General features: G+C 42.7%; 1 protein-coding gene across 2 annotated transcripts; it reads left to right on the plus strand.

The window, feature by feature from the left end:
- Positions 1–22: 22 nt before the first annotated feature.
- On the plus strand, positions 23–22,798 carry IP6K2 (inositol hexakisphosphate kinase 2). 2 transcript variants are annotated; one of them, XM_072128349.1, is made up of 6 exons: positions 23–132; positions 15,432–15,690; positions 17,601–17,829; positions 18,896–19,068; positions 19,620–19,795; positions 20,611–22,798. In XM_072128349.1, the coding sequence occupies exons 2-6, from the start codon at positions 15,489–15,491 to the stop codon at positions 21,121–21,123; spliced, it is 1,293 nt and encodes a 430-aa protein (XP_071984450.1). In that variant the 5' UTR covers positions 23–132; positions 15,432–15,488; the 3' UTR covers positions 21,124–22,798. The 2 variants fall into 2 exon arrangements, with proteins under 2 accessions (XP_071984450.1, XP_071984449.1); XM_072128348.1 differs by lacking the exon at positions 23–132 and having other exon boundaries at positions 15,240–15,690.
- Positions 22,799–25,353: the final 2,555 nt, after the last annotated feature.

The following is a 25,353-nucleotide window of genomic DNA, read 5'->3' on the forward strand; positions in this document are numbered from 1 at the left end:
GGCCGCGTCACGTCCGGCCACCAATAGGAAGCGAGTGCTACGCAGAGGCCCAGATGCCTGCGCCGCCATTTTGATTCCGCCGAGACAAAAGAGAAGAAGCAGCTCAGAAGCCGGGAGCAGGGCGAAGCTGAGGTAAAATAAACCCGTCTTCTATTCTTCTCCATCTTATCCCATCGTGTATTTCAGCCCCATTACTAGGCGGGGGGTCCATGGGTGACGGCTGTGACATTACACGGCCTATGGGGGCTCCAATCCTGTCATCTAAATAGGACTTCGGTTCTCGGGGTACTACAAGTCCCAGCATGACGTGAACTGCTTTACAGGGGGTGTATATTACATAATCCAAGGACTACAATTCCCAGCATCCAATGAGCTGTCTTAGAGGGGAAGTATATGACATAATTGTAGGACTACTAGTCCCAGCATACCATTAACTGCTTTACAGGGGATGTATATTACATAATACAAGGACTACAAGTCCCAGCATGCCATGAACTGGCTTAGAGGGGACGTATAATACATACGTGTAGGACTACTAGTTCCAGCATGCCACCAACTGCTTTACAGGGGGTGTATATTACATAATCCAAGGACTACAAGTCCCAGCATCCAATGAGCTGTCTTAGAGGGGAAGTATATGACATAATTGTAGGACTACTAGTCCCAGCATACCATCAACTGCTTTACAGGGGGGTGTTTATTACATAATACAAGGACTACAAGTCCCAGCATGCCATGAATTGGCTTAGGGGGACGTATAATACATACGTGTAGGACTACTAGTTCCAGCATGCCACCAACTGCTTTACAGGGGGTGTATATTACATAATACAAGGACTACAAGTCCCAGCATGCCATCAACTGCTTTACAGGGGGTATATATGATGTAATAGTAGGACTACAGGTCCTAGCATGTAACGAACTGGCTCAGAGGGAGAGTATATTACATAATTGTAGGACTACAAGTCTCATCATATAGAAATTGATATATGAGGGAATATGGTGCCTACAAGACCTGGTATCTCATAAACCACCCTATTTGGGGTATATATAGGACTAAAAGTCCCAGTATGCCATGAACTGGTTTATAGGGTGCACATATTACATAATTGATGGGCTACTAGGCCCATCATGCCATGAACTGGATAATTGATAACATAATAGTAGGACTAAAAGTCCCAGAATGTAATCAATTGGCTTATTTGTGGAGTATATTACATAATTGTAGGACTACAAGTCATGGACTCACTTTCTGGGACTATAAGTCTCATATTGTGTAATAATTGCCATATTTCAGCTAGTTATGTATGAGAGATGCTGTACATATGTAAGTTTCTATAGGGCCATACATAATGCGGTAGTATGGGTAGTGTGCTGAATGTGCAATGATAGAACTACAACTCCCAGCATGCAGCTATACTTATTCCTATGGTCCATGTACAATGTAAATTGGGTTGAATGAGTCGTTGTGAAACTGTAAGTCCAATGTAAATGAAGATAAGAGTACATGGACAGGACTGCAAGTCTAACGGGGAATTCTGGGACATGTAGTGTGATTGGAGCTCAGCACTGATATGTGTGTAAGATGTATGTTTCTGTGTGAGTGGTGTGTGGATGGTTTGATATGCTCTGATATATTGAATGACAGGTGGATCCATATATTCTGATTCCAGATCCAATGCAAATAGAGCTGAGGGTGCATTAGTGGTACTAAACGTCACAGCGTTCCTGATATACTTGCCTCTATTGTCAAGATCAAGTGATAAATGATGCTGAATGGGCATTGGTGGTACTACAAGTTGCATCATGCCTGTAGATCGGAAGCAGCAGTTGCTATAGAATGATTGTGTTGACGAGGGATTACATAAGACACATCCATTACATAGCAACACACGAGGGGCTCAGAGATGCAATTTGGCAACCAGCAACCTCCAGTTGTCTTTTGTTTGGCAAATAATGTCACAAGGCTTTGTTTTTAAATGCATTTTAGAGTGGAAGTGACAATACTACAGGAATGATTATATCTAGTGATCTCCTCTTTCTGATGTTCCTATAACTTGGATTAATGGGGTAAAATTAACAATATTACAGGTCAAAGAACATGTATACAACCAGTCACAGACCTCAGTAACATTTCCTTGTAGGGGAAGGCCGTGTGGGAGGAATTTATAACATGTAAATTGTTACATAACTTACATTTCCTGTATTTACTAGAAAAGAATGGAAATCCATCCATGCATGGATGGTTTCGGGGAATGACTATGAGGGCAGTTTACCTTGGGGCACTACAAAGTATTACTAATCACTGCTGTGGACCTCTCGATCTCTTCAGTACCTTAGACCAGTGGTGTAACCACGGACCCGCCTCATGTATCCCCTTATAATTCCCCTGCTGTTCACTTTTACTCTAGTCAGAGGATGCGCCCTTTGGGTCAGGTCATTGCTTAAACTAGTCACTAGCCTTGGTGACCTTTACAGCCATATTATGTCACATGTCAAAGCTAAAGAGGGGCCCGGCACCGATGTGCTGGAACTGAGGGGATAGATGTGTGTGTATAAGTTGGACAACCTCTTAACCCTTCCCTATTTAGGCAGTGTTTTATTATTTGGACATTTCATTATTTTGGCACTGATTAGAAGCATTATGTCTGCACTTTATACTATTCTAAATACCGTGCTATAACAAACAGAAGTGTGTGTGTGTGTATATGTATATATATATCTCAAAGTGATTGTTCCTAAAAGAGAAATCCTAAATCAAATCATTGTTCGGTGAGAACACCCTTTGCCTTCAAATCCATCTCCATTCTTCTAGGTACACTTTTACAAAGTCAGGGGTATAAGAATATAGTCAGGTGTAAAATGAACTTATTATACCAAACTGGTGGTAATAATCGTCATTTTCATATGCAGGTTGAAACAGTCAATAGATGAATCTGCTGTTTAGGAGGCTTAAAACTGTTTGAGGAGCCGCCATACAAAGGTGAGGCTGTGGAAGACAGTCTGATGTCTGAGGTCATACACCATGGCAAGACTGAGTGCAGAAACAAGACACGAGGTAGTGGTACTGCATCAGCAAGGTCTCTCACAGTCAAAGATTTCTAAGCAGACTGGGGTTTCAAGATGTGCTATTCAGGCTCTTCTGAAGAAACACAAAGAAACGGGTAACATTGAGGACCGTAAGCGCAGTGGTCGCCCAAGGAAACTTAGTGCAGCAGATGAAATACACATAATTCTTGCTTCCCTTCGAGATCAGAAGGTGTCCAGCAGTGCCATCAGCTCTGAACTGGCAGAAACTAGTGGGACCCAGGTACACCCATCTACTATTCGTAGACGCCTGGCCAGAAGTCATCTTCATGAAAGAATTGCAGCCAATAGGATGTCCGGTTGTGCCGCCAGTTCCGAATTGACAGTAACCAATGCCTCCGTACACACTTCTACTGTTCAGAGAAGTTTGGCCTCAAGTGGGCTTCATGGAAAAATTGCATCCAAAAAGATGTCCAGCCGTGCCACCAACTCAGAACAGGCAGAAAGCAGTGAGGCAAGGGAGAGCCCCTCTACGCTTCAGGGCAGTGCTCCACAAAAAACTTATCTTCAACACAAAATCAAGGCCAAGTGTGCAAGTGTCCCGAGAAAAATTGAGGCTGTTTTGAAGGCTAAGGGTTGTCACAGCAAATAATGATCAGATTTTTTTTTTTTTTTCTTTTGTGATCAATCAATAAAACTATTAACACTGATATTTTTTAAGGCACTCTTACTTTGCACAGTACTCTGTGTCTGTATGTAATGTATATTCTGAACTTCTAATAGCGAGCAGGAAACCCTACTGTACCTACTGCCTATTTTGTGACTAAAGGAAATGGCGTAGTTATGCCTGTATTCTCATTAGTCATGCTAAGTAGTTCACAGGGTTATTATAAAATGTAAACTTTATCCATAAGTTTTCAAAAAATGATAAGCTATCCATTTGGTATATCATGTCAACCATATACAATAGTTATCTATGCATGTGCTCAATAAGCGACAGCAATGATCCATTGAATGATTACATATCCCTTATAGGTAGCCATCGTAATTATCGAAAATGTTACCTGACCTATAAATTTCCCATCCTTTCATGGCGTCTCCGCTTTAGGCTTATATGATGGGTGCGTGTCTTGGCACTTTCTTCCTGTCAGGTGTCAGATGTACCCTCTTCTAGGAGCTGTGTCCTCCTGGGGTGATTATGGCCTGTCCTGTCCGTGTCACGATTAATATTCCAGGCTTGATAGCCCATTCCAGGCTGGCTGCTCCATAATGAAAACACATCATACATGACCTGTCCTAACCCCATCTTTACCCTGGACGCCTGCCTCCTGGCAAAAACCCGGACCTGGGCTGGGACCTGCCATGTTTGCTCTTAACTAGAGAATATTAATCACCACTTCATGGCGCCATCAATCTAGATCATGTGTTATACAGTTTTACCTATCACTCTGCATGTCCTAGGTTGCTGTTACATAAGGGGCAAGGCAGGACAGTGAAGATACTGATGTTTGCAGCTTTGTGTGAATGTGTGTCTTGTTAACCTGTCTTGGATGGTTATTGTACAGAACATACATCATGTACTGAGCCTGTGGTGTTCGGTTAATTGATTTTAGGTGTTTTTAGTGACGTCAGAGCTTGTGGCACAGATTCTGCTGCAGATGCACGTCCTGTGGGGCTTCTGTACTATTCTATTAGTGTCCTGGCCTGTGTAATATTTGGTTATATATAGGATTTCTGTTGAGCTCCTCTTTTGTTCTTGGGTCAGGCTGATCTCCAGGTCATTACTGCAGTTATATTAGACTATACACCTTGTGTAAAGAGAAGATATCATCAGTTTGAAGGAAGATGAACATGGCAGCCTTTTATTTTTGTCATGTACACACACACTCTCTCCTTTTTACCACCTATCCCTTTCATAGTCTGACACTTCCTGTAAAGATCACTTTTGGTAGTTCTCTTATCAGCAGAATTAGGTTTACGCTGACACCTTAGGCTAAGCTCACACTACCATCAGAATTTCTGTTTATTTACCTCTGTTACAAAGAGATAACGGATGGTAACTGATGATCGTGTTCGTTACAGTAACACACTTTACTTTCATTTTCAATACGATACTATAGCTTCTATATCTACTTAACTAATCTTGCCTTATAGATGTCTCATTTCTACCTACCTATAGATCTATTTGCCTGTCCATCCACTTATTGGTCTCTCATTTCTATCTGCCTACTTATCCTTCTCTCTATGTCTCGCATTTATCTATAATCTATCCAACATGTATTTTTCTATTTATATCTGTGTCTTCAACTTAAAAAAAAAAATTATAAAAACTGACACTATCACTTGCCCCTTACATAATGATGTGTAGACATGTCCCAAATAGTCTATTTTTCAGCTGTAAATAAAATCTTTATATGCGGTTAACATGAAGGATTAGGAAGGCTGACTATGTATCAGCATCTAATAATTTGCATTATAATCACTGTTTTCAACCATCTCGCTGATGCTGTAATGTGAATGTCCTAACAGATGGACAGTGGATATCTTGAGCATCTGTATCTCCCTATTAATATTCCTCCTGGCAATGAGTGACTGATACTCCTATAAATCTCGGCTCTACGCTGTTATACGCTCTACACAAGACCAGTGCGACCAAATATCACTGCCTTATATGACTGCTATCTATCTGTTGCAGGACATTGACATAACATGGTATTAGATATTCAGACTCGCGTGTTTCTATTTATTCCTGTGCAGTTTGATGATCTCGGATGATGTATCTCATGGGGTGCAGCATAAAAAGAACTAGTAAATCTCTGGTACCAGTTATCCACTACACATAGACATTTCTATATCCTTTACTATGGATATCTGTAAATGTTCTTGCTTAGTCTATACCATCTCCAGTTGTTTGTTCTCTCCTGAGGTTTGTCATCCCAGTTTGCAAACATTTACTTGGATCGTGTCTCCTGACGCACATAGAAGGTCTCAGACATGGCCGACCATTTTCCAGAGTTTTTTTGGTAGTGCCAAATATAGTAAGAACACTGCTGATTCACTTAGGCCCCTCTCAGCATTGCTTCCTTTACTGGGCGGGGGAGGGAAGTGGTAATAAATGGGTATACATAGCTTCCACTAAACTAAAATCTTGAGATTTCTGATAATTTTCTTGCAAATGACGTACACATGTGAAATAAAAAGTACAGCTCCTACCGAAACGGTTAATGTATGAGGAAGAGGTCTGCGGTTTCCTGTTTCTAATCTGCTGAAGCCTTGGGTGCAGGTACAAATAACTCTGCAAACAAAACTGCTAATGCCTCGTCTGGCTCACAGAGATCTTACTTTCCTTCCTTCCTATGAAATGAAGCTCCGTGGTCAAATGAGGTCCGCCATGAAAATGAATGCAAATGTGTGTTGTGGTCACACAGTCTCCTCAGCAGATACAGAAAACCCAGTACATGCACTTTCCAGTCTGCGTTTGCTATGTCAGTCCATTGATAGCAAGTAGTGCAGCCTCACAGAGATGTTTATCACATAATTGCCTTCCAAACAATCCACATTCCAGCTACAAATCGCCCGTAAATTTGCCAGGTGTCTTTCTGCAAGATACAATTTATCTTTCTACTCAGTAGGAAAGAAAACCCCCCAACAATGAAACGTTAATGGACTATTTATAGGTTTGGAAGGTGTTGGAAAATATCTGCACTAAGCACCTCCGATTATATGTTCCTATTACCCAGCCATCAGAGCCAACCTTTACTGTCTGTGGTAAACCTTCTCTTGTGCCTTTAAATATTCTGCAATATAAAAGCTATGAAGCCAGACACAGGCCGTACCATGGGCAGAATACATGGAAATGGCTGATAAATGCACATTACACAAACAGCAGATGCAACAGATTTCCTTCAATTATAGAAGTAGCTCCGGCTCCTCAAGTCACTTAAAATATAATTTAATTGGCATTTAAAAGGACTTAGCCGAAAATCCCTTTACCTCCTAAAAAAAAAAAAGTCTAAGGTTTTCATATAAGCAACTTGCAGAAAATACTTGTGATTTACTAAGGGCACATTCACATGGCCGTCTGCGGGGACGTACATGCGGCCGCAAATTTGCGGCCGCATGTACGTCCCCATAGACGGCAATAGCGGCGCGGCGCAGATGCGGTGCCACACATGTGTGGCACCGATCCGGCCCGCACACCGCAAAAAGATAGAGCATGCTCTATCTTTTGGCGTGTGTGCGGCCGTGCGCCGCTATTCTCTATGGAGGGAGGAGGGGCCGCCTCCTCCTCCTCTCCAGCACACGGCGGTATGCCCGCACGGCAGGCATACCGCTGTGTGAATGTACCCTAAGAATAAGTCCACGAGAACCATATTTGCAAATGCTGTTTCTCAGAATAATGAAGCTTTTCTTTGCGAAGTAAACAGATCTTTCAGCCAAGTCCTTTTATTTTATTATTTATAATATTTTTAATTGGCTTTCATACTCCTACACAGTTTTTTTTCCATTGTGTATTGCCTCTGCGGTACAAGCTGGAGCAAGGACAAACTCATCCCCTAGTGACCTGCCAAAAAAAGGGTGAAATTGCCACAACAAACCTCTTGAGTTTACATTCGTGGATCTCCACCTACTATTGAACTTCCCGTTCTGGGTTGGGCGGCTCTTTAAGTGTTTGTGTTTTTGGTCATTTCGTCTTCACAGTAAATGTAAATGATCTTGTGTAAAGAGGACACAACACTTCTATGTAGGGTGTAATGTAATTGCCATGGTTAGCCGTGGAAGTAGGTCACAAAACACACAGATAAATCAGCGGTGGCCCCTGCTTCCAGCTATATTTGTACTGATAATAATATTGAGCGATGGGACGCCTGAGAATGGACAGGTTTTTTTTTATAGATTTGTTTTTCTTAGCTTAATGTGATGGGCTAAAAATGTATCTGGGTAATGGATGTTTTATATGGATCAGTTTACTGTGTATTAATTTAGTATCATGGCGTTCAGGCCTAAAGATGGACCAAGTTACATGCAGTGATATTTGACATGCTGTGGGTTTGCATACAGGCAGTCCCCGGGTTACGTACAAGATAGGTTCCATAGGTTCGTACTTGTATAGAAGTCGGAACTGTATATTTTATAATTGTAGTTCCAGACATAATTCTTTTTTTTGCCCCAGTGACAATTGGATTTTCAAAATTTTTTGCTGTTTTACTAGCACCAAGGATTATCCATAAAGCTTCATTATAGACACCTTACAGCTGATCATTGCAGCCTGGGAGTGAAGTAAAGCATCAAGAGAGCTTCACCAGAGGTCACAGTGGGCAGAGGAGTCCGTCTTTAACCAGGGCTCGTCTGTAAGTCGGGCGTCCTTAAGTAGTGGACCGTCCGTATATCCCAACTACTATCAAATTTAGCAATAGTAATTCTGCACAGTGTATCCCCAACCTTTATAGTGGCCTACATTGGGAGCGATGGACAGAAGGCCGGCCTTTAAAAGCGTTCAAGGTGATGGGTGCTAGGATTCCTTATCATGTATTATTGTCCCACTGACGTTCTACTAAAGCTCTTTCTTACCTTGGACAATAATGTAACACAGTGTTCCTGCCGCTTTCAGTGCCAAGTCCATACATAAAGATGTCATCCTTGTGCTAAAAATATAACAGGTTTTGGATTTTGCCGGTGTTGGATGTATAGCTTAGTAATCCTCTACTGGAAATAGGTGTGAATATTATAGACTGGCTAATGGAAGATGAAAAGACATCATTCAACAAATGTAAATATATACTCCTAGGATAACTATCTGGGATTGTCCCAGCATGACTGGAGGTTTTATTGTGTACTGAAGTGGGCCCTATACATTATACTAAAAGCGTGTGCAATCTGTATAGTGTGTACCCGCCATCTAGCGTGGGGAACAAAGATTGAACATGTTGCATTTCATCACGGGATGTCATTTGTTTTTAGGGTGTTTATCAGACGCCATTGAATGTGTAACTTGGTGAAGAATATAGTAATTGAATTCTATTATTCCAAATCTTCAGATAAGTGGCGAACCCTTTCCACCTATATGACCACTAACCTCCATAATCAGGTTTATGTGCATATTACGGGGGTCTTCAATGCCTTAGATGATTTGCCAATATCAACAAATCATGATGAAGTTTTATTCGACAAATTGTTAGGTCAAGAAGGAAGTATATCTCCCTGTCAGTTTCCCCACAGCGGGGAGTGTCATATAAATGCATATCCCAGATTCTCCAGACCGTAAACGTGTAAGCCCGAGAACAAGGAAGGGATTTTAATTTCTATTAAAAGGTCTGTACATTATAGTAACTGTATGGTAAGAGTCTTGTTCTGCTGAACTATTCTCTGCCCTCCTGTCATACAGACAGGCTGTTAGTAGCACGTTTCGCCACTACATCCCCCAGTCTTTGCTTTAGCTTCAAAAACAAATACAAAATACTGAGCTGATCTGCATTGTGTGAATAAGCTTTTAGGGACATGCTGCCTATTGGTCATGGCTCACCTGTTACCCTCAATAGCTGGAGTGTCACTGAGCTGTCAGCATCTTGCAAGTGGTTAAGCCATGTCATCCCTGTCTCTTAGTTGTTTAACTTGCCAGATTTCCCTAAAATCTAAAGTTAGAACCTGAACAATGATTTAGGTTTTGTGTAGTACTGCAGGCCATAGATCGTATTACATCATATTGATTTCAGTGGCGTTTAGTAAAACGAATTTCCACAAATGGTGTAAGTTAAAGGCTCATTATACTGGAGCTTTAAAGGAAATCCACTACCATGATGAAGGATTGCAAATAAAGCACACTGACATAGTGGTGTGTGCCCCATCTGGCAGGGCCCACTTTTGTCTCATTCTTATGCCCTTGTTTTTAGAATAAAATGCATTAAATATTATGCAAATTGCCCTATGGGCTCCAGGAGCTATTAAAAGCTACGAAGCTAAAGCTAAAAGAAGAGCGGCTCCTACCAGAGGGGTCACACACCAGTATGTCAGTGCACAGTGTCCAATCCTTTCATCCTGGTGGTAGATGCCCTTTAAGAGGAGCTCTAACCTCTGTAATGATGGTGGGGGGTTTGTTGTGTTGCTGTTGTCACAGCAGTGTGGAGTTGGGTGGTTTAGTGTTGTGTTGGGGAATTCTCTTGCAGATTTTTGAGCCCTCTACACTGAGCCCCGCTGTGTGAGGGCTGGTCAGGTATCCGCTCTATCATTGTCCTTGGTGTCTGGCCATAGACATAGACTGTTTTTGTATTTTATATGTTGTTATTCAGTGTCTGACTATACTGTATCTGGCTTGCAGAACCTGCTATTACTTTCTGTACCTAGAGGTACCACAGGGGATGGACATATGTTATTCGTGGTAAGAAGCTGCTCTTGCAATGACACAGATCATACAATCCCATGGGGGGTAATTGCATTAGTACAAGGTAAGAACTGGTCATGACAGCTCTGTCTCCTAGCAGCCATGAGAGTAAACATGGGAGAAAACATGGGCCAGACGAAAAGTGATCCACATGGGAATAAGTGTCGGCTCACTGCTTATTTTGTTGCTTGCTTTGTAAGCTAGAAGCAAAAGATGTCCTGTCTCGTTTTTGTGCATGAGTGTATTTGTTTAAAATAAATGGGTTGACATATGAAACCAGGTGACCCCTTCGAACTACAGATCCCACCACCATGTACCCTGCTGCCTTATTCATCTTTATGGCGCTAACTGAGCACCTTATTCTACTATAGACAGTGAATGGAGTGACATCGTGCATGTCGAACCTGCTGCATCATCGTTTTGGGGTGAAACTGGTAAAACGGACCCCAATTCTCATGACACACGGGGGTCCTAGGGGTCATCCCCATAGGGGATATAAGTTAAGGGGTTGTCTGATATTTTCAGCGCTCTCCCCTAGAATCGAATGCAACTGCATGATGAATGCTTGACCCTAAAAATCCACACTGGAGGCAGATATCACTTATTTTCTTCTGCAACATACAGAGATGTCTTAAAACCTCATTTACTTTAAAATAAAGAACTTGACAATTCTCATGTGATTGAATGTGGAGAGCGCGGCTCCTGGACCCAGAGTAGAATCTCCATCTACAGGACACGTTCCCCCGAGTACAGAAGGTGCAGTAAATTCTTTATACTGGCTGATGTCCAAGATACATCCATAGTGAAGTGTAATGCTGCCAAGTGAGCTCTCGAGATAAACTCCATTGTTCCACCCCGTGCGTCTACAGCTTTCATATTTACCCAGCGTAACAGCACACCGCTGAGTACCATGTCTATGTATATTGGGAATGTAAGTTAGTGATGGCACTATGCGGTTGTATAACCATTATGTTATACTGTGAGTCAGTGGAATGGACTGCTGTGTCATGGTGAAACTATGATGTCACAAGCAGCTGACTGATGACTTCACAGCACTGGTTACCTCCTATTTGCCTAGAGGTGGGGATTGGGGTCATGTAGCAATGGCTTTACCTTGTACACTATAGATTTGTGATCTTATGTGTATAGGGGCCTTGTGCGAATGACTGTGATAAGTTTTAAATGAGTTTTAACAGTTTAATTCCCTGCTGAATAGATAGGTGTTCGGCAGTAAAGGGGTTGTGTCATAAGACTGTAATAACCTATCCAAATGATAAGTGATCACAGAGATTCGGCAATAGGAATAGCCAAATGTGTAGCCTAAGTGCTCACACGGTCATATCGAGTACCTATGAAGAGTTGTCAGGCAGAAGTACAGGCAGTCCCCGGGTTACATACAAGATAGGGTCTGTAGGTTTGTACTTAAGTTGAATTTGTATGTAAGTCGGAACTGTACATTTTATTATTGTAATCCCAGTCAAAAATTTTTTGGTCTCTGTGACGATTGGATTTTAAAAATGTTGCATTGTCATAAGAACCAGGATAAACAATAAATCTTAATTACAGGCACAATTGATAACTGTTAAAGCTGTTTATTGTAGCCTAGGACTAAAGTACAGTAAATTACCAAAATCCGGAGGTCCGTTTGTAACTAGGGGTCGTATGTAAGTCAGGTATTCTTAAGTAGGGGACCGCCTGTATGTCCGCAACCTGGCTGCTACCAAAGATATTTTTGTGCCTGCTGAAGAGATGCAAATCATTGTATTGTATTACACATAGAGAATACATTGCAGCAGGGTACAGTAATGCTATGTTCCCGTTATTATTATACCACTTGATTTCATACTTGGTATAAATCGGACTAAGCTTTTAAAGGGACGGGAGCTCAGAATAACTCATGTAAGAGGTGATTTGTTATATGCAAAACTGAGAATATTATATGGCCTGGTTAACGCTACATTGTCGAGACATAGTGCTGATAAGGATTTGCTCTATATGAAGGTTTCTTTAACTAATATTTCTCAAAATCTCCAGAAGAAGTCTTGATTAAACATTTGTGTTTCTGTAAAGCTTTTGTGCAGACCTTTTATAACAATTTATGACACTGATATGAACCAATTGGTTTACTAGTAGGATGAAGGGGCAGATAGCAAGAAGGATCATTGTGGGATCAAAACTCTCAGGATTTGTTGTCTGTTCCCATGAAGGCTGTCCGTTAAGTATGCAAGGGTTCCTGGCACTGAGAGCCGGCTTCTTCCAGCTACCCATACTAAGAGAGAAGATGCTGAGCGGGTGATAAGAGTGTTAGGGGCATTCCTGTAGTTGCACTTGCTCAGATTTCCTCTGACAAGGTTCAATCTGCTAAGTGAAGCAAAGTGAGAAACAAGACTGAGCCTGTGCGTCCATGTTCATCAAGATGGACACAGCTAAGGCTGTTTATAGAAACAGCAGGTGGCGCTATTCTGCCAATATTTCTTAAAACCATTACAGTTATGGCCTATATCTTACAAGGAGAAACACTAGTCTTCATGGGGTGATCCCTTTAAACTTTAGTACATTAATGACCAGTGTCAATAGATATTTGTGCATGTCTGTAATTTTCGTGTTTGCTGTGGGTAATGATTCCTCCAAATGAATGGAGGATTGTTATATTGACGGATGATGAGAGTATTTGTATGTTGTGGTGGCAGCTGAATGGCTCCATTGTTTTATGTGTATGGCATCTAGTGCATTGAGCGTGTGCCGTTTATGTTCCTCTCCGGCATTAGTTTTGTTTGTGAAGTATTACGGCAGTATTTTGGCCGTGTTTCATGGACGCTTATGTTACACGAGCTCTCGGTTCTCTACTCTCGAATGACCACAAATGAAAACCAGATGTGCCCGAGCTGATCTGTTAACATGGCCTCCCGATCCGGCCTCTCTTGATGTACTCGTAGCCTTTACGTAAAGTAGAATTGTTTATTTGCGGCGGCCAAGTTCTCGTGCAGGCTCTCTCTCTGGGAGGCGTCCAAACCAGCTTTTTAGGTTTTGTCATGGTTGTTTTTTTGTACAGAATATCCCCAGAAATGATCTCTCGACGTGGGAAGACGAATATTGTTCTGTAGTTAAGAGCTGTTCTACATCAGATAGAGCCACATATCCGGTTTATCTCTCTGTAAGATGTACATGACTGTTCTCGGATCTGTGCTGAAGGTTATCGGAGAATGCTGGATGTTGTAGTACAACAAGAGAGAATCTGATTTATATATTTGTGGCCTTAATAAATCCTCCAATGTCATTTCCACATACAAGGTTGCATCTACATTTGTGCATGTAACGTGAATACATTTTTCAGCAGATTCATTGTGGCCAAGTCCGCTGCAGGAATATAAAACCTCTCTCCATATATATGTATTCCTCTGCAGGAGCTGATCGTGTGCATTTATCACCAATGTGCAATTTGTCACCCAAATTAAAATGCAGCAGATTGTAAGAACCAAACATCTAATGTCACTGGGGTAAAGGGACCATCATACTTACTGGTCGGACCCCATTCACCCACATGTTGTATGGAGAGAGGATAACACATAGCAGTGGTAGCGGTAGTATAGAACTTATTCAGTGAAGCCTTGCACTTGCAGAAGGCTCCCATGCACATAAACGAGGTCTGGGAAAACTTGCATGTATTTATAGATCTAGATATCTGATGACCCCCATTAAAGTGATAAGACCGGCTGCAACGAGACTGTTATCCATCCTTAATTATGTGTCGTTCTTGGGAAAGAGACATAAGCGTGTGCCAGGAAATCTCTGCGGTGTCACGTCATCCTGAGCGGCTAATAAGCGCATCAGTATCAGCGGGTGCGGCTGCATGTTTTCCTCTCTGATCCTTCTGGGATCTGCTCCCTATAGATGGTCCCTATCATGCAGACTTACATACTTTACTTTACTTTTTTAAAATATATATATTTACTATACATTTTTTTTTTTTCCAATTCTGGCTCTATCTGTACTACTTGCTAACGTTCGGAAACATTAACATTTAAGTGCTTATGTATTACGATGTTCCCCTTGGCTTTTCTGTGTTCGGCTCAGTCTGAGAGTTGTACAAATCTAAGTAAACAAAGGCGTGATAGCAGCGCGGGTTATTATATTGCAGCACGGAGCGCCCTCTAGCGCTTGTTATAGGTAGTGGACGTTCCCATATGTGGCATTTATCTTGATACATTGTTTTTGTATGATTTGTGTTTGTAAACACAAGATCTTCTTCTCTGTTTACCACCACACTATGTGCTCTTACAATAATTTGGGTGGAATTGTACAGGTTTCCATGGTATCTGTGTAATATAATGACATGCTGTACATTGTCACCGGTGGGGGATGATGAATTCTTCTGTGATTGCCGCATTCACATGTTTGAGGCAGGTCAGAAACGTGTCTGGAACGTCGTACGTTTCTGTTGTATGGATGAGATGTATAAAAGGACAGATTGGAAGATCTGCCAGTGCATGCTGGGAGTAGTAGTTGTGCAGGGATGCAAGTGAACAGAATTTTGGGATCTTTTGCTATAAATGAATTCCGATATGTATATGCATGTATTGTTTGGCTGTATGTCTTTGGCCCCTATGTGATGTGATTGTATCTGCAGGGCAGGGTCACTCTCTTTATGGATTGGATCAGTGTTTTGCATCTCAGAAAGACAAAAACAGCTGAGAGCAGCGGCAGGGTCATTACTCCACCTTCTTTTGTCTCTCGGGCCTGTTTTGTGGGATCCTCCCAGATACAGCGGCCATTGGCTGAGGACGTCTCTGCAGGAGGAGTTAGCAGGGTTGTTTTCTTCTCCTGTGTGACATCACTCTATTTGTCTCGCTGCTATAAGCCCGAGAGCTCAGTTGAAGATTTTGCCTGGCGGAGTAAAGACCCTGTGGATTGTACTTGGGGGGGATCTAAAGCCATGGAAATATTTTCTTAACGCCTGCAAAGGACTGAGTCTTGCCCCGGCCTAACACAAAGGAACCTTGTTTTTCTTTTGCATTTGTTTTAACAGAGTCCGGGTAAGCCGCCTTTTAAAGAGTCGTTGTGCATTCTCTAATGTGCAGTAACGATGAGCCCGGCATTCGGAGCTATGGAAGTGGAGCACTACGCAAAGGGAGTTCTGCTCGAGCCTTTCTTACACCAGGTCGGGGGCCACTCTTGTGTCCTTCGCTTTAACGACAAGACCATCTGTAAGCCCCTGATTCAAAGGGAGCACCTGTTCTATGAAACCCTCCCAGCAGAGATCAGAAAATTTACGCCGCAGTACAAAGGTAGGTCCTTGATTCTTTGTGGGGGGAGAACGGCCTTATAATGCGTCTTGTACCAATGTCTGTCCTAAAGCTCTTCTTCTTCAGAAGCAGTTTTGGGAATTATTTTCTTTTTTTTCACATATTTTGATGTTGTCAGGGACAGGCTGTGAGGCGTGTGTTGGAGATCACCATTGGGTCTCTTGGCTGGCTAAAAGCATTAGAGTTTAGACAAGCTGTGCTTGTGGCCATAAGTCTCCCTTAGGCTCCTGTAGGTAAGTGGAAGACCAGTGTTTAAAGCGACCTGGTCCAATATAGAACTTTTGAAAAAACATTTTTTGTTCTTCTCTCCCATTTTTCTCTTCTCTCCTCTTAAACTTTTCCTTTCTTGTGGGAAATGGATGCTGGTTTTTCTGTTTTTGAGGTAATCTAATATAATAGATTATTTAATAATAAGGTTCTCTGCGAAATCTCCTGTCCGAGGAGTTGGATACAAGCCACAGGATAAGTTGGAGAATGTGCACAGACTGCTTCCTGTATATTCCAGGAGCTTTCCCTTTCAGAGGAAATGGAACTTTTATTTTTGGATAATAAAGGGTTGCGTTAAACACTGGAATGAGTCACCTGAATTATGCAAGTGGAATTCCCGCTTCCCAGGGGCATTGCAATCCCGAGTCAATATTCCTTTGTTCTTAAGTAAATTGGTTTGCAAGTGCAAGGTGATTAATAGATGTAGGAGGCCTGTAAGATATTCGGCATGCTGTCAGCCGTGCGGCCCATGCGTTACAGGTAAACGAGGATTATCATGCAGGTATTCACGCTTCATTATAGGATCTGTATTCTGTTCTATATGTTTGTTTGTTTGTTTTGTTTTTATTTTTTTTTTATTTTGGTGTTCTAGTTTTTAATGGGGTGGGCAAAACCTTATGGTCGATACACATTGACCGGCTCACAGAAAAAAAACCGGAGGCTGTTTGCTAGATCGCTTTCCCCTTTTACCCCGATAGTGTCCTTCCAGTTTTTTGTGCCTGAAAGCAAAGACTGTCCAATCCTGTCCTGCGCTCCCTACCGAGCTCCTGCGTAAGTCCCAGGTCCGTCTGCCGCCCGCACGGGAGCTGGGCCGTGTCTCAGGACTATAAGGACTTTTTATGGCACTCCTGGAAATACCTTGGACCGCTGCTAAAGACTGTAATAAGATATCAGTGCATTAGAGACTCTGATATGAGCAGACAACACGCACAGTGCTGTGACCACCAAGAATGACATTTGCTTGTTCCACGTGTTGTCCTTCTTAATTAGTACTAATGCAAACAAAGCAAATGGTTTCTGTACCTTTAAGGAAAGGTGTCCGCTCAGGAGCGTGATCAGTAGCGTTCGCTGTGATGTTTGTCTCCTTTTTTTTTTTTTTTTTAATTTTTGCTTTATATTTCATTTTGCTATGCTTGCTCATCTCCCAATCCAATGCCTTGATCCCCTTCCCTCATAGTTTTATGATATTGAATGCTTTCCGCCTAATGGAAACACATCTGGTGTTTCACTACCAAGATGTAAATAGGAAATGTTTTACATCTTCATTTTTATTTTTCTCAATTACAATCAATAAAGAATATTTATTTCATTTCAATAAATATTTATACGACTGGAAATCGTCTCCTGTTATTATTTTGTCGGTGTTGTGTTTTGCTCTAGTAATTCTGAACTGCTCCATAAAGCATCTACCTGTATATTTCTGCCTTGTCTCTATGTCAGGTGTTTCTATGTTTAGCTGTCTTGATATTTGTTAGGTTGGCAGATGAGATATGGCCTGTTACAGGATATTTGCTAAGGATTGGGTAAGATACACACAACACAGATCCTGATGTAACCATGCGCTACCTTGTGTCTGGCCTTCCACATCGTGTCACTAAACCTGTCTTCCTCTCTACCTTCTGCAGGTGTTGTCTCTGTAAGCTTTGAAGAAGATGAAGATGGGAATCTATGCCTAATAGCCTATCCTTTAAACCGGGACCAAGACAACCTGGAAAATGTCGACTTCATGTCCGACTGCAGCGAGTCCAAAAGTAAACTTCTCAGGTGGTCGAATAAGAAGGGTCTTCTGTTGGAGAACGATAACCTCACCAAGGAAAGGGTACGGCAACATAGGAAAGAAGAGAAAATAAAAAGGTGAGATCATTGACATCTAATCCTACTCAAGGGTGAACTTGCATGTCAGTATCAGAGCGGTCATCTTTTCTGCATATCATGTTTCATTTAGACTTCTCTCTGCACAGAGGGTCAGCCTATAAATGCTTATTGCCTCTTCACGAGAATGATAAATGTATGAACCCTGGGGGTCTTCTCTTATCATGTGGGGGAGGGGGTGGAATGTAGGACATGTGTACGGTCAGACCTATATAAGTGGGGTTACCAGCAATCAAACACATTCATCACCTGCTTTTAGGTTTTTTGTGTCCATCCTTTAAAGTAAATCTACCATCAGGATTAATGATTGTAAACCAAGCACAGTTGCCTCTGTGCCACCTCTGGCAGGATCTGCTCTTCTTTTAGCTTTTTATGCCCTTGCTTTTACACAGACTTAAAAATTTTTGCAAATCAGCCTGAGGGGCTCTGGGCTCACTTAACATCTTAGGAGCCTGAGCCCCCCCAGGCTCATTTGCATAGTTTTTAAAGCCTTTTTTAAAGTTTTATTTTTAAGCGCAGATCTTGCCAGAGGAGGCACACACCAGTGTGTCAGTGTGCTGGGTTTACAATTCTTCATCCTGGTGGTAGATGTCCTTTAAGTTAGTGCTTCCCTTCAACCTTGTAATGCTATGTCTTCCGATTTCTGATGATAAAAAAGACATGTTAGACCTGACCCATGGAACGCTGTAGAAAAACTGCCTAAGGCTTTCTCATGAGCACAATATGGGAGAGTTTCCGCAATCATGGCCGCGGGATCAAACGTGGATCTAATGACCCAAACTAATAGCATCATAAATCTTGGTAATGCTGTTGGTTTGGATCATTAGTCCCACAGTTACTTAGGGACTTGTAGCCAAAGTGTGGGCACAGACCTACAGCTGTGTGATATCACAAGGAAATGGCCTACTGGAATATATACAACTGGGTCTGCCCAATCCACCTCCATTCTGTTCTGTAGAAAGTAGCAAGTCCTTCACTACTATTCTGTCAGTAGTATAGACCAAGAAACATGTGAACTTGAACTCTTATCTTTTTTTTCCTCCTCCAGCCACAAACTAGAAGAAGAATTTGAATGGTTAAAGAAGTCTGAAGTCTTGTATTACAGCGTGGAGAAGAAAGGGAATGTCAGCTCACAATTTAAGCACAATCCATGGAGTATGAAGTGTCACCAGCAGCAGCTCCAGCGAATGAAGGAAAATGCCAAGCATCGGAACCAATACAGTATCCTTTTCTACCAATACTAATGTGCTGCGGGAGGGTAATTCTGACATCCCGAAAACATTGTGTTTGCTCCGTGTTAGATGATAGTGTTACTAACACTATAATGAGTTTACAAATAATCTGTATAGCTACATAACATGGCGCCTATGCCTGGGCCAAGTTCCTGACTATATATCGGTGAACCTCTGATGTATTGCAGGTTGCAGAGGTTCCCTCCCATTAGCAAAGGTGACACCACAGTCAGTTTAATCCAAGATTATTATATCTTAGGCAGTCTGACGATTAGACGTGTACCAGGAAGTGAAAGCGGATTAACTCTAAACAGCCAGCACGACTTTAGATGCTCATCTTGTTCTCAGAATAGTACAAAGATTTTCATGTCTCCTTAGTGTACCCTTAAGACACAAGTCACCTTAGGTCAAGTGAAAGAATTCCTGGCATGACTGGTGTCTGAGAATACCCATCGGGCGGTAGCAGCTGATTCTGTTTTCCCTTACTTTTATTTATTTTAATCAATGTCAATGAGCGCTTTCCTTAACCAAAACCATCAGAATTTATTTTATTGGAAAACCTGACGTGTCGGTACCAGGTACCGTGTGTCCTGGATTTAAAGATGGGCACGCGGCAACATGGCGACGACGCATCGGAAGAAAAGAAAGCCAATCAGATCCAGAAGTGTCAGCAAAGCACGTCTGCGATTATTGGGGTCCGGGTGTGCGGCATGCAGGTATGGACCCAGTTCAGTTCACGTGTGAGATAACGTGATGTTTTATAGGTCATAAAGAGTCGTTTGTTTTTATATTGTAGCGAGTAATGATTGATGAGAGGCTCTCTTTATTGCGGGAGGATCTCAGAACTAATTAGTGGTCAAGACTATGCGGAGAGGGGGGGCAGCCTGGATTCGCCCAGTGTAATTATTTAATCCCTGTGTAAACACAAGAAGGTCACATTGTTTCAGATTTTAATTTAGCTGTGAGAATCCATCAGAGTTCTGTGCACGGAGGTGCGATGCTGCGTAATTGACCGGGTCTGTTCTCCCTTGTGGATCCTGCACTTTATAATGAATATATTAACACTTCACACTCCTCCCTTAACAGCTGCAATGTGTCACTGTGAATTATTAAAGAATGCAGAGCGGGTGACAACTGAGTCTTGTGTGATGGCATATTGTTAGTATTCACCATCACTTTATGATTTGTGAGGGTCAGACCTCTGTGACCCCCAACAATCTCCTAGCTTGAGAGTAAGGTTTCGCAGAATTGCCTCCATCGCAGACTTAGAGTACAATCGGGGGATAGAAATTGGCATTAGGGCAGGTGATTGGGGCCATATAGGAGGAATGTCCAGTGAGTCATTACTACGGCCTGCTAAGGGTTTTTCTTACCATCCGCTTTAGTATTCGGTTGCAACAATTGTGCAATATCTATATATTCTGATATATAGATATCTATATAATATCTATATAACCTGGAGATCTGTTATTTATATTTGCTGTCAGGAAATAAATTGATAATTTTTTTTTTTTTTAATCTCTGTTTTTAGGTCTACCAAACCGGCACCGGTCAGCTCATGTTCATGAACAAATACCACGGCAGGAAACTTTCAGTCCAGGGCTTTAAAGAAGCACTTTATCAATTCTTTCACAACGGGAAAACCCTGCGCCGGGAACTCATAGACCCCGTCATCAAAAAACTGACTGAACTCAAAATGGTTTTAGAAAAACAGGAATCTTACCGTTTTTATTCCAGTTCACTGCTTATTATATATGACGGGAAGGAATTACAGGAGGTTCCCATGGATTCTGATTCTGAGGACCTAGGGGACCTGTCGGAGGAGTCATCGGACGAGTCTGCCGGAGCCTACGCCTACAAACCTTCCAGCAACAAGCACGCGGCCAGCAACGTAGACGTCCGCATGATAGACTTTGCACACACCACCTGCAAGTTTTACAGGGAGGACAGCGTGGTACACGAAGGCCAGGACACGGGCTATATTTTCGGACTGCAGAACTTATTAGCTATTATTAAAGAAATAAGAGACGACAGCAGCGAATAAAGGAGAGAGAAAAAAAAAATGCGGAAATGAAACTACGTTCGTACAAAAGCACTAGAATAACTATGTCTATTCCAAAATGACGGCCACTTTGTGGTGGTAGAAGTCATTACAGGATACGACGGGCCTGGCCTGTCACCAAGACTCGGTCTTTGAAACAGAGAGGGGCATTTACTAAGCTGTGCTGGACAGAGCACTGAGTAATATTGTTATACTTATTTATTTTACATAGTTCTAAAACATTCCATATTTGATGATGATGCAAATACCTCTGTTACACCGGTGTGTATGTTTGTGTTTATACCCCCTCCCCCACTTTTTTTTTTTTTTTTTTTAGTTATTTGGTTTGCGCCAAATAACCATGGAGATCATGTGATCCTGTGATCCATGCGCAGGTGCTTGGAGAAGCTTTGGCCCTCTGTTACATAGATTTTTGCCTGAATTACACAGTCATACAGTACTATTTATGACTATGGGATAGAACTGCTACTGTTAGAGGATAATAGCTCCGCTTTATTGGATCCCATTGCCATGTAATAAGTCTATTTATTGGGCTCCGGCCCGCGTTACAATAGCAATGGATGAAGTAACGTCATGAACATATGTGCCTTTAATCACACGCACACTCCGATCTATAAAACGCCAGCCGCACAGGGTCCGTTACAGTGTGTATGGGAATTAGGGGCCGTTCATCGGATAAGAAGCCTTGAGTTTACCACAAAATGCGTTCCATGTCATTTGCACTTTTTTTTTCAAAATTTTTTTTTTTTTGCTTCTCGATAAAATGTATCATTAAACCAAAAAAAAAAAAACACTTCTATTTTGTGATATGTGTCTGTTCAAGGGGAACAACAAAGAAGTATAAAAAAAAGCAATGATCTGCTTTGTGACAGTAGAACGGGTAATGGTCAGAATGCAAATGGTTAATCTTAGTTCCCGCAGCGTTTTGTGTTGTTGTTTTTCTATATTCCGCGCGATAAGGATTGGTTTGGTTTCTGGATCGCTTGCTCTGGTGCTGACCCGAGGAGGTAGGGAGTCATTGCCTCCCCCTCTGCTACTTGTATAGGGACAATAATGAAGGTTAGGACTGCAGGCAGTGTTCTCCTAGTAGTGGATAATCTATATGGATCTCTCGGAGCTGTCGCTTTACTGCCACGTCCAGCTTTTCTACTGACGGCTTGAGAGAACCTTGCACTAGGATCTCAGTGGGGTTTTATATGGTTCATTGGGGACCTAAAGGATTATGCCCCTCCTAGGCGGCCATTGTGCTGGGGAGGCCGTCCGCATTAGATGAATGCTGGTGGAATCCACCAATTTCATCTAGTGTCTACACAGCCCTCCCAAAAGTAGAGATGGGGATGGATTGAGCATGTTTGTTTTCAGCATGCCTGATCGGGAGGTGTCTGTTACCAGCTTATCCCCTCCCACTATTAAGAACACATGCACGCTCGGCTGAGCCAAGCGTGCATCTGCATTAAGGGGATAGCTGTAGGACAAACCAGCGTTGCCCGATGGGTATATTGTGCATGGCCAGCCTTATTATTGTGGCCAACACTGCAGCACAATGTCCCATCTTCATGGCGACGCTCTGGCTTCTACCCATCACAATGGCCGCCCCCGCCCCGCCACGTCTAGGAGAACGCTACTGCTCTACTGTTACCGCCACCCATCATCATGTCAGACAATGAGCAATGGATGCATTTCTTTTTTTTTTTTTCCTTTTTGTTCTTAAAATAATAAATAAAATTATATTCTATGACTTGTAACTGTGGTGACGCCTCCGGTTATTTCTCATCCTGACATCAGCAGCTTCTTAAAGGGCAGCAGCGCGATGGTAGCGCCTGCTGGTATTCACAGATATGTATGGACATTCCGCATCCCGGGGACATGGAGTCTTCTGGACTTTAGTTACTCTATCGCTTTATGCTGCAATCTTTGTAATCGGTGTCAGATTGTGCGGCTACTGTTCATAGAGAGAGACAGCGAAGAGTTAAGTGCCGGGTGATCAGGACGGAGTCACAGAAGCTTCTTATACAGACCAACGCAATGTATCGAGCATAGATACAATATTACAACTGATCAGGATCCACTTGGCTTCTAAGGGGCTGTCAACTAATCTGTAATGTTTGAAATTAACAAAAATTGTACAATTTTACAATATACTTTCTATATCAATTCCTCGAGGTTGCCTAGATCCCTGCTTGCTGTCATGCTATAGGAAGCTTCATGGTTTATTTCCTGTGGATGGCAATCTGTCTATGGTCTTGTGATGTCACACAGATGCATGGATCATCAGAGCTGTGTTATAAGGAGCCTGTGCACCTGAGTGACATCACATGACCCTGGATATATAACGAGCCGTGCACCTGTGACATCACATGACCCTGGATATAACGAGCCGTGCACCTGTGTGACATCACATGACCAGGGATATAAGGAGCCGTGCACCTGTGTGACATCACATGACCGGGGATATAACGAGCCGTGCACCTGTGTGACATCACATGACCAGGGATATAAGGAGCCGTGCACCTGTGTGACATCACATGACCAGGGATATAAGGAGCCGTGCACCTGTGTGACATCACATGACCAGGGATATAACGAGCCGTGCACCTGTGTGACATCACATGACCAGGGATATAACGTGCCGTGCACCTGTGTGACATCACACGACCAGGGATATAACGAGCCGTGCACCTGTGTGACATCATATGACCAAAGACAAATTAGAATCCACAGGCAGTAAACAATAAAGTTTCCTATAGCAGGACAGCAAGCAGAGATCTATTGATACAGAAAGTATATTGGTAAATTGCATGACTTTCATCACACTAGCAATATGCATTGGTTGCTGAAAGTGGACAACCCCTTTAAATTTAGACGTGATATTTAGATACAGAGTATAAGACTTGTCAGGAGCTGCTTGTATTATCCATACAAGAGTCATACACCCAGCCTAATGTCGGTGCTGCCTCGGCCGCATTGTTTTGGGCTGATCAGCGTGTGGCACCCTCCTCGGTTTGCCGTGGCCGTGTATACTGGGACCCATTGGGTGCTACACGTGCACAGAGCTGTAGCCTTCAGAGCTTTCCATCCCTGCGCTGCAGACTGACAAGCCGTGATGTAGTCTCCACTTACGACACTACGACTCCCAGCGTGCTGTCAGGACGGCTTTGATGATGTCCCACATCTGCTGGAAAGGCGAGGAATGAAGATCCCTAATGTGGGGCATTCCCGGATCACATCTAATGGCGCAGGAGAACATTTCCTAAATCCTATTTTTACTTGCACTTTCCATGTAAGGTAATGTCACCCTCACACGAGCCTGGAGGCTGGAGCTGGCCACCGCTCCACACACGCCACTCGCCCGGGGATCACCCTCTGCACCAGGTTATAGGGATTATAGCCAGTACATCAGATCGCCAGCCCCGATTCCTGGACTCCGGATGATACTGATTTACACCTCTGTAGCCGATCCGGGTTTTATGACCAACAAGTTCTGCAGATCCCATAGAAATCAGAGTAATGAGACTGGACATTTGGCTCCGGTTTTGTCCCCCCGGTACATGCGTGCGGCTGCGTCCTGGGGTAACAACGTACTGATCAATGCTCTACGTAGTATACAGATTAAGGGGGTCACTGGGTTATTGGTGCAGTTCAATTTCCATGGATTTGTGGTTGTAATTAAAAATATTGAGCGAATCCGACCTCGTAAATTCATGGTCAAGTTCTACTTGGATGTTTGCCATAAAGGGCAGGACTGCTGAAACTAAATCAAGTCACTGGAAGGTTTTTAAAGGGGATTTCCCCCTTTGTGATGTGAATCCCCGGTCTGCAGATGGGGGGCCCCGGTGTGCATGCTCAACCACTGCTGCGTTGCTTCTCATGTGACTGCGGCTGAGCATGCACCTGAGCTATGCTATGCTATGGGATCCTGCGGTGCAATCTACATTTTGGCTGCCCCAAAATGCCCAACTTTGAGCAGGGTGACAGGCCATTATTCCTGAAATTTTGGCAGTTCTTGCATATCGAAACTTCTTGAAACGCTGAGAATCTAGAAAAGCAGACACCATTGCAGTCCCAATATTGACATGTTCCTGCATGTTTTCAGGCGTCTGGGAAAGCTGGGTGCTGCGCTTCTCACAGGTTCCGTTTCATAGGTAGACAATTTATATAGGGTGGTGGGGGGTGGATAGATATATCCAATGACCAACATATGGGTGGTGGAGG

The sequence above is a fragment of the Engystomops pustulosus genome, chromosome 10 (assembly GCF_040894005.1).
Source record: "Engystomops pustulosus chromosome 10, aEngPut4.maternal, whole genome shotgun sequence".
In the NCBI taxonomy this organism is placed as follows: Eukaryota; Metazoa; Chordata; class Amphibia; order Anura; family Leptodactylidae; genus Engystomops; species Engystomops pustulosus.

Excerpts from the sequence above, each read along its gene's own strand:
- IP6K2 (XM_072128349.1), top strand. The coding sequence starts at position 15,489 with ATGAGCCCGGCATTCGGAGCTATGGAAGTGGAGCACTACGCAAAGGGA. Across the intron at positions 15,691-17,600 it reads ATTTACGCCGCAGTACAAAG|GTGTTGTCTCTGTAAGCTTT; the intron begins GTAGGTCCTTGA and ends TACCTTCTGCAG. Across the intron at positions 19,796-20,610 it reads TCCGGGTGTGCGGCATGCAG|GTCTACCAAACCGGCACCGG; the intron begins GTATGGACCCAG and ends CTCTGTTTTTAG.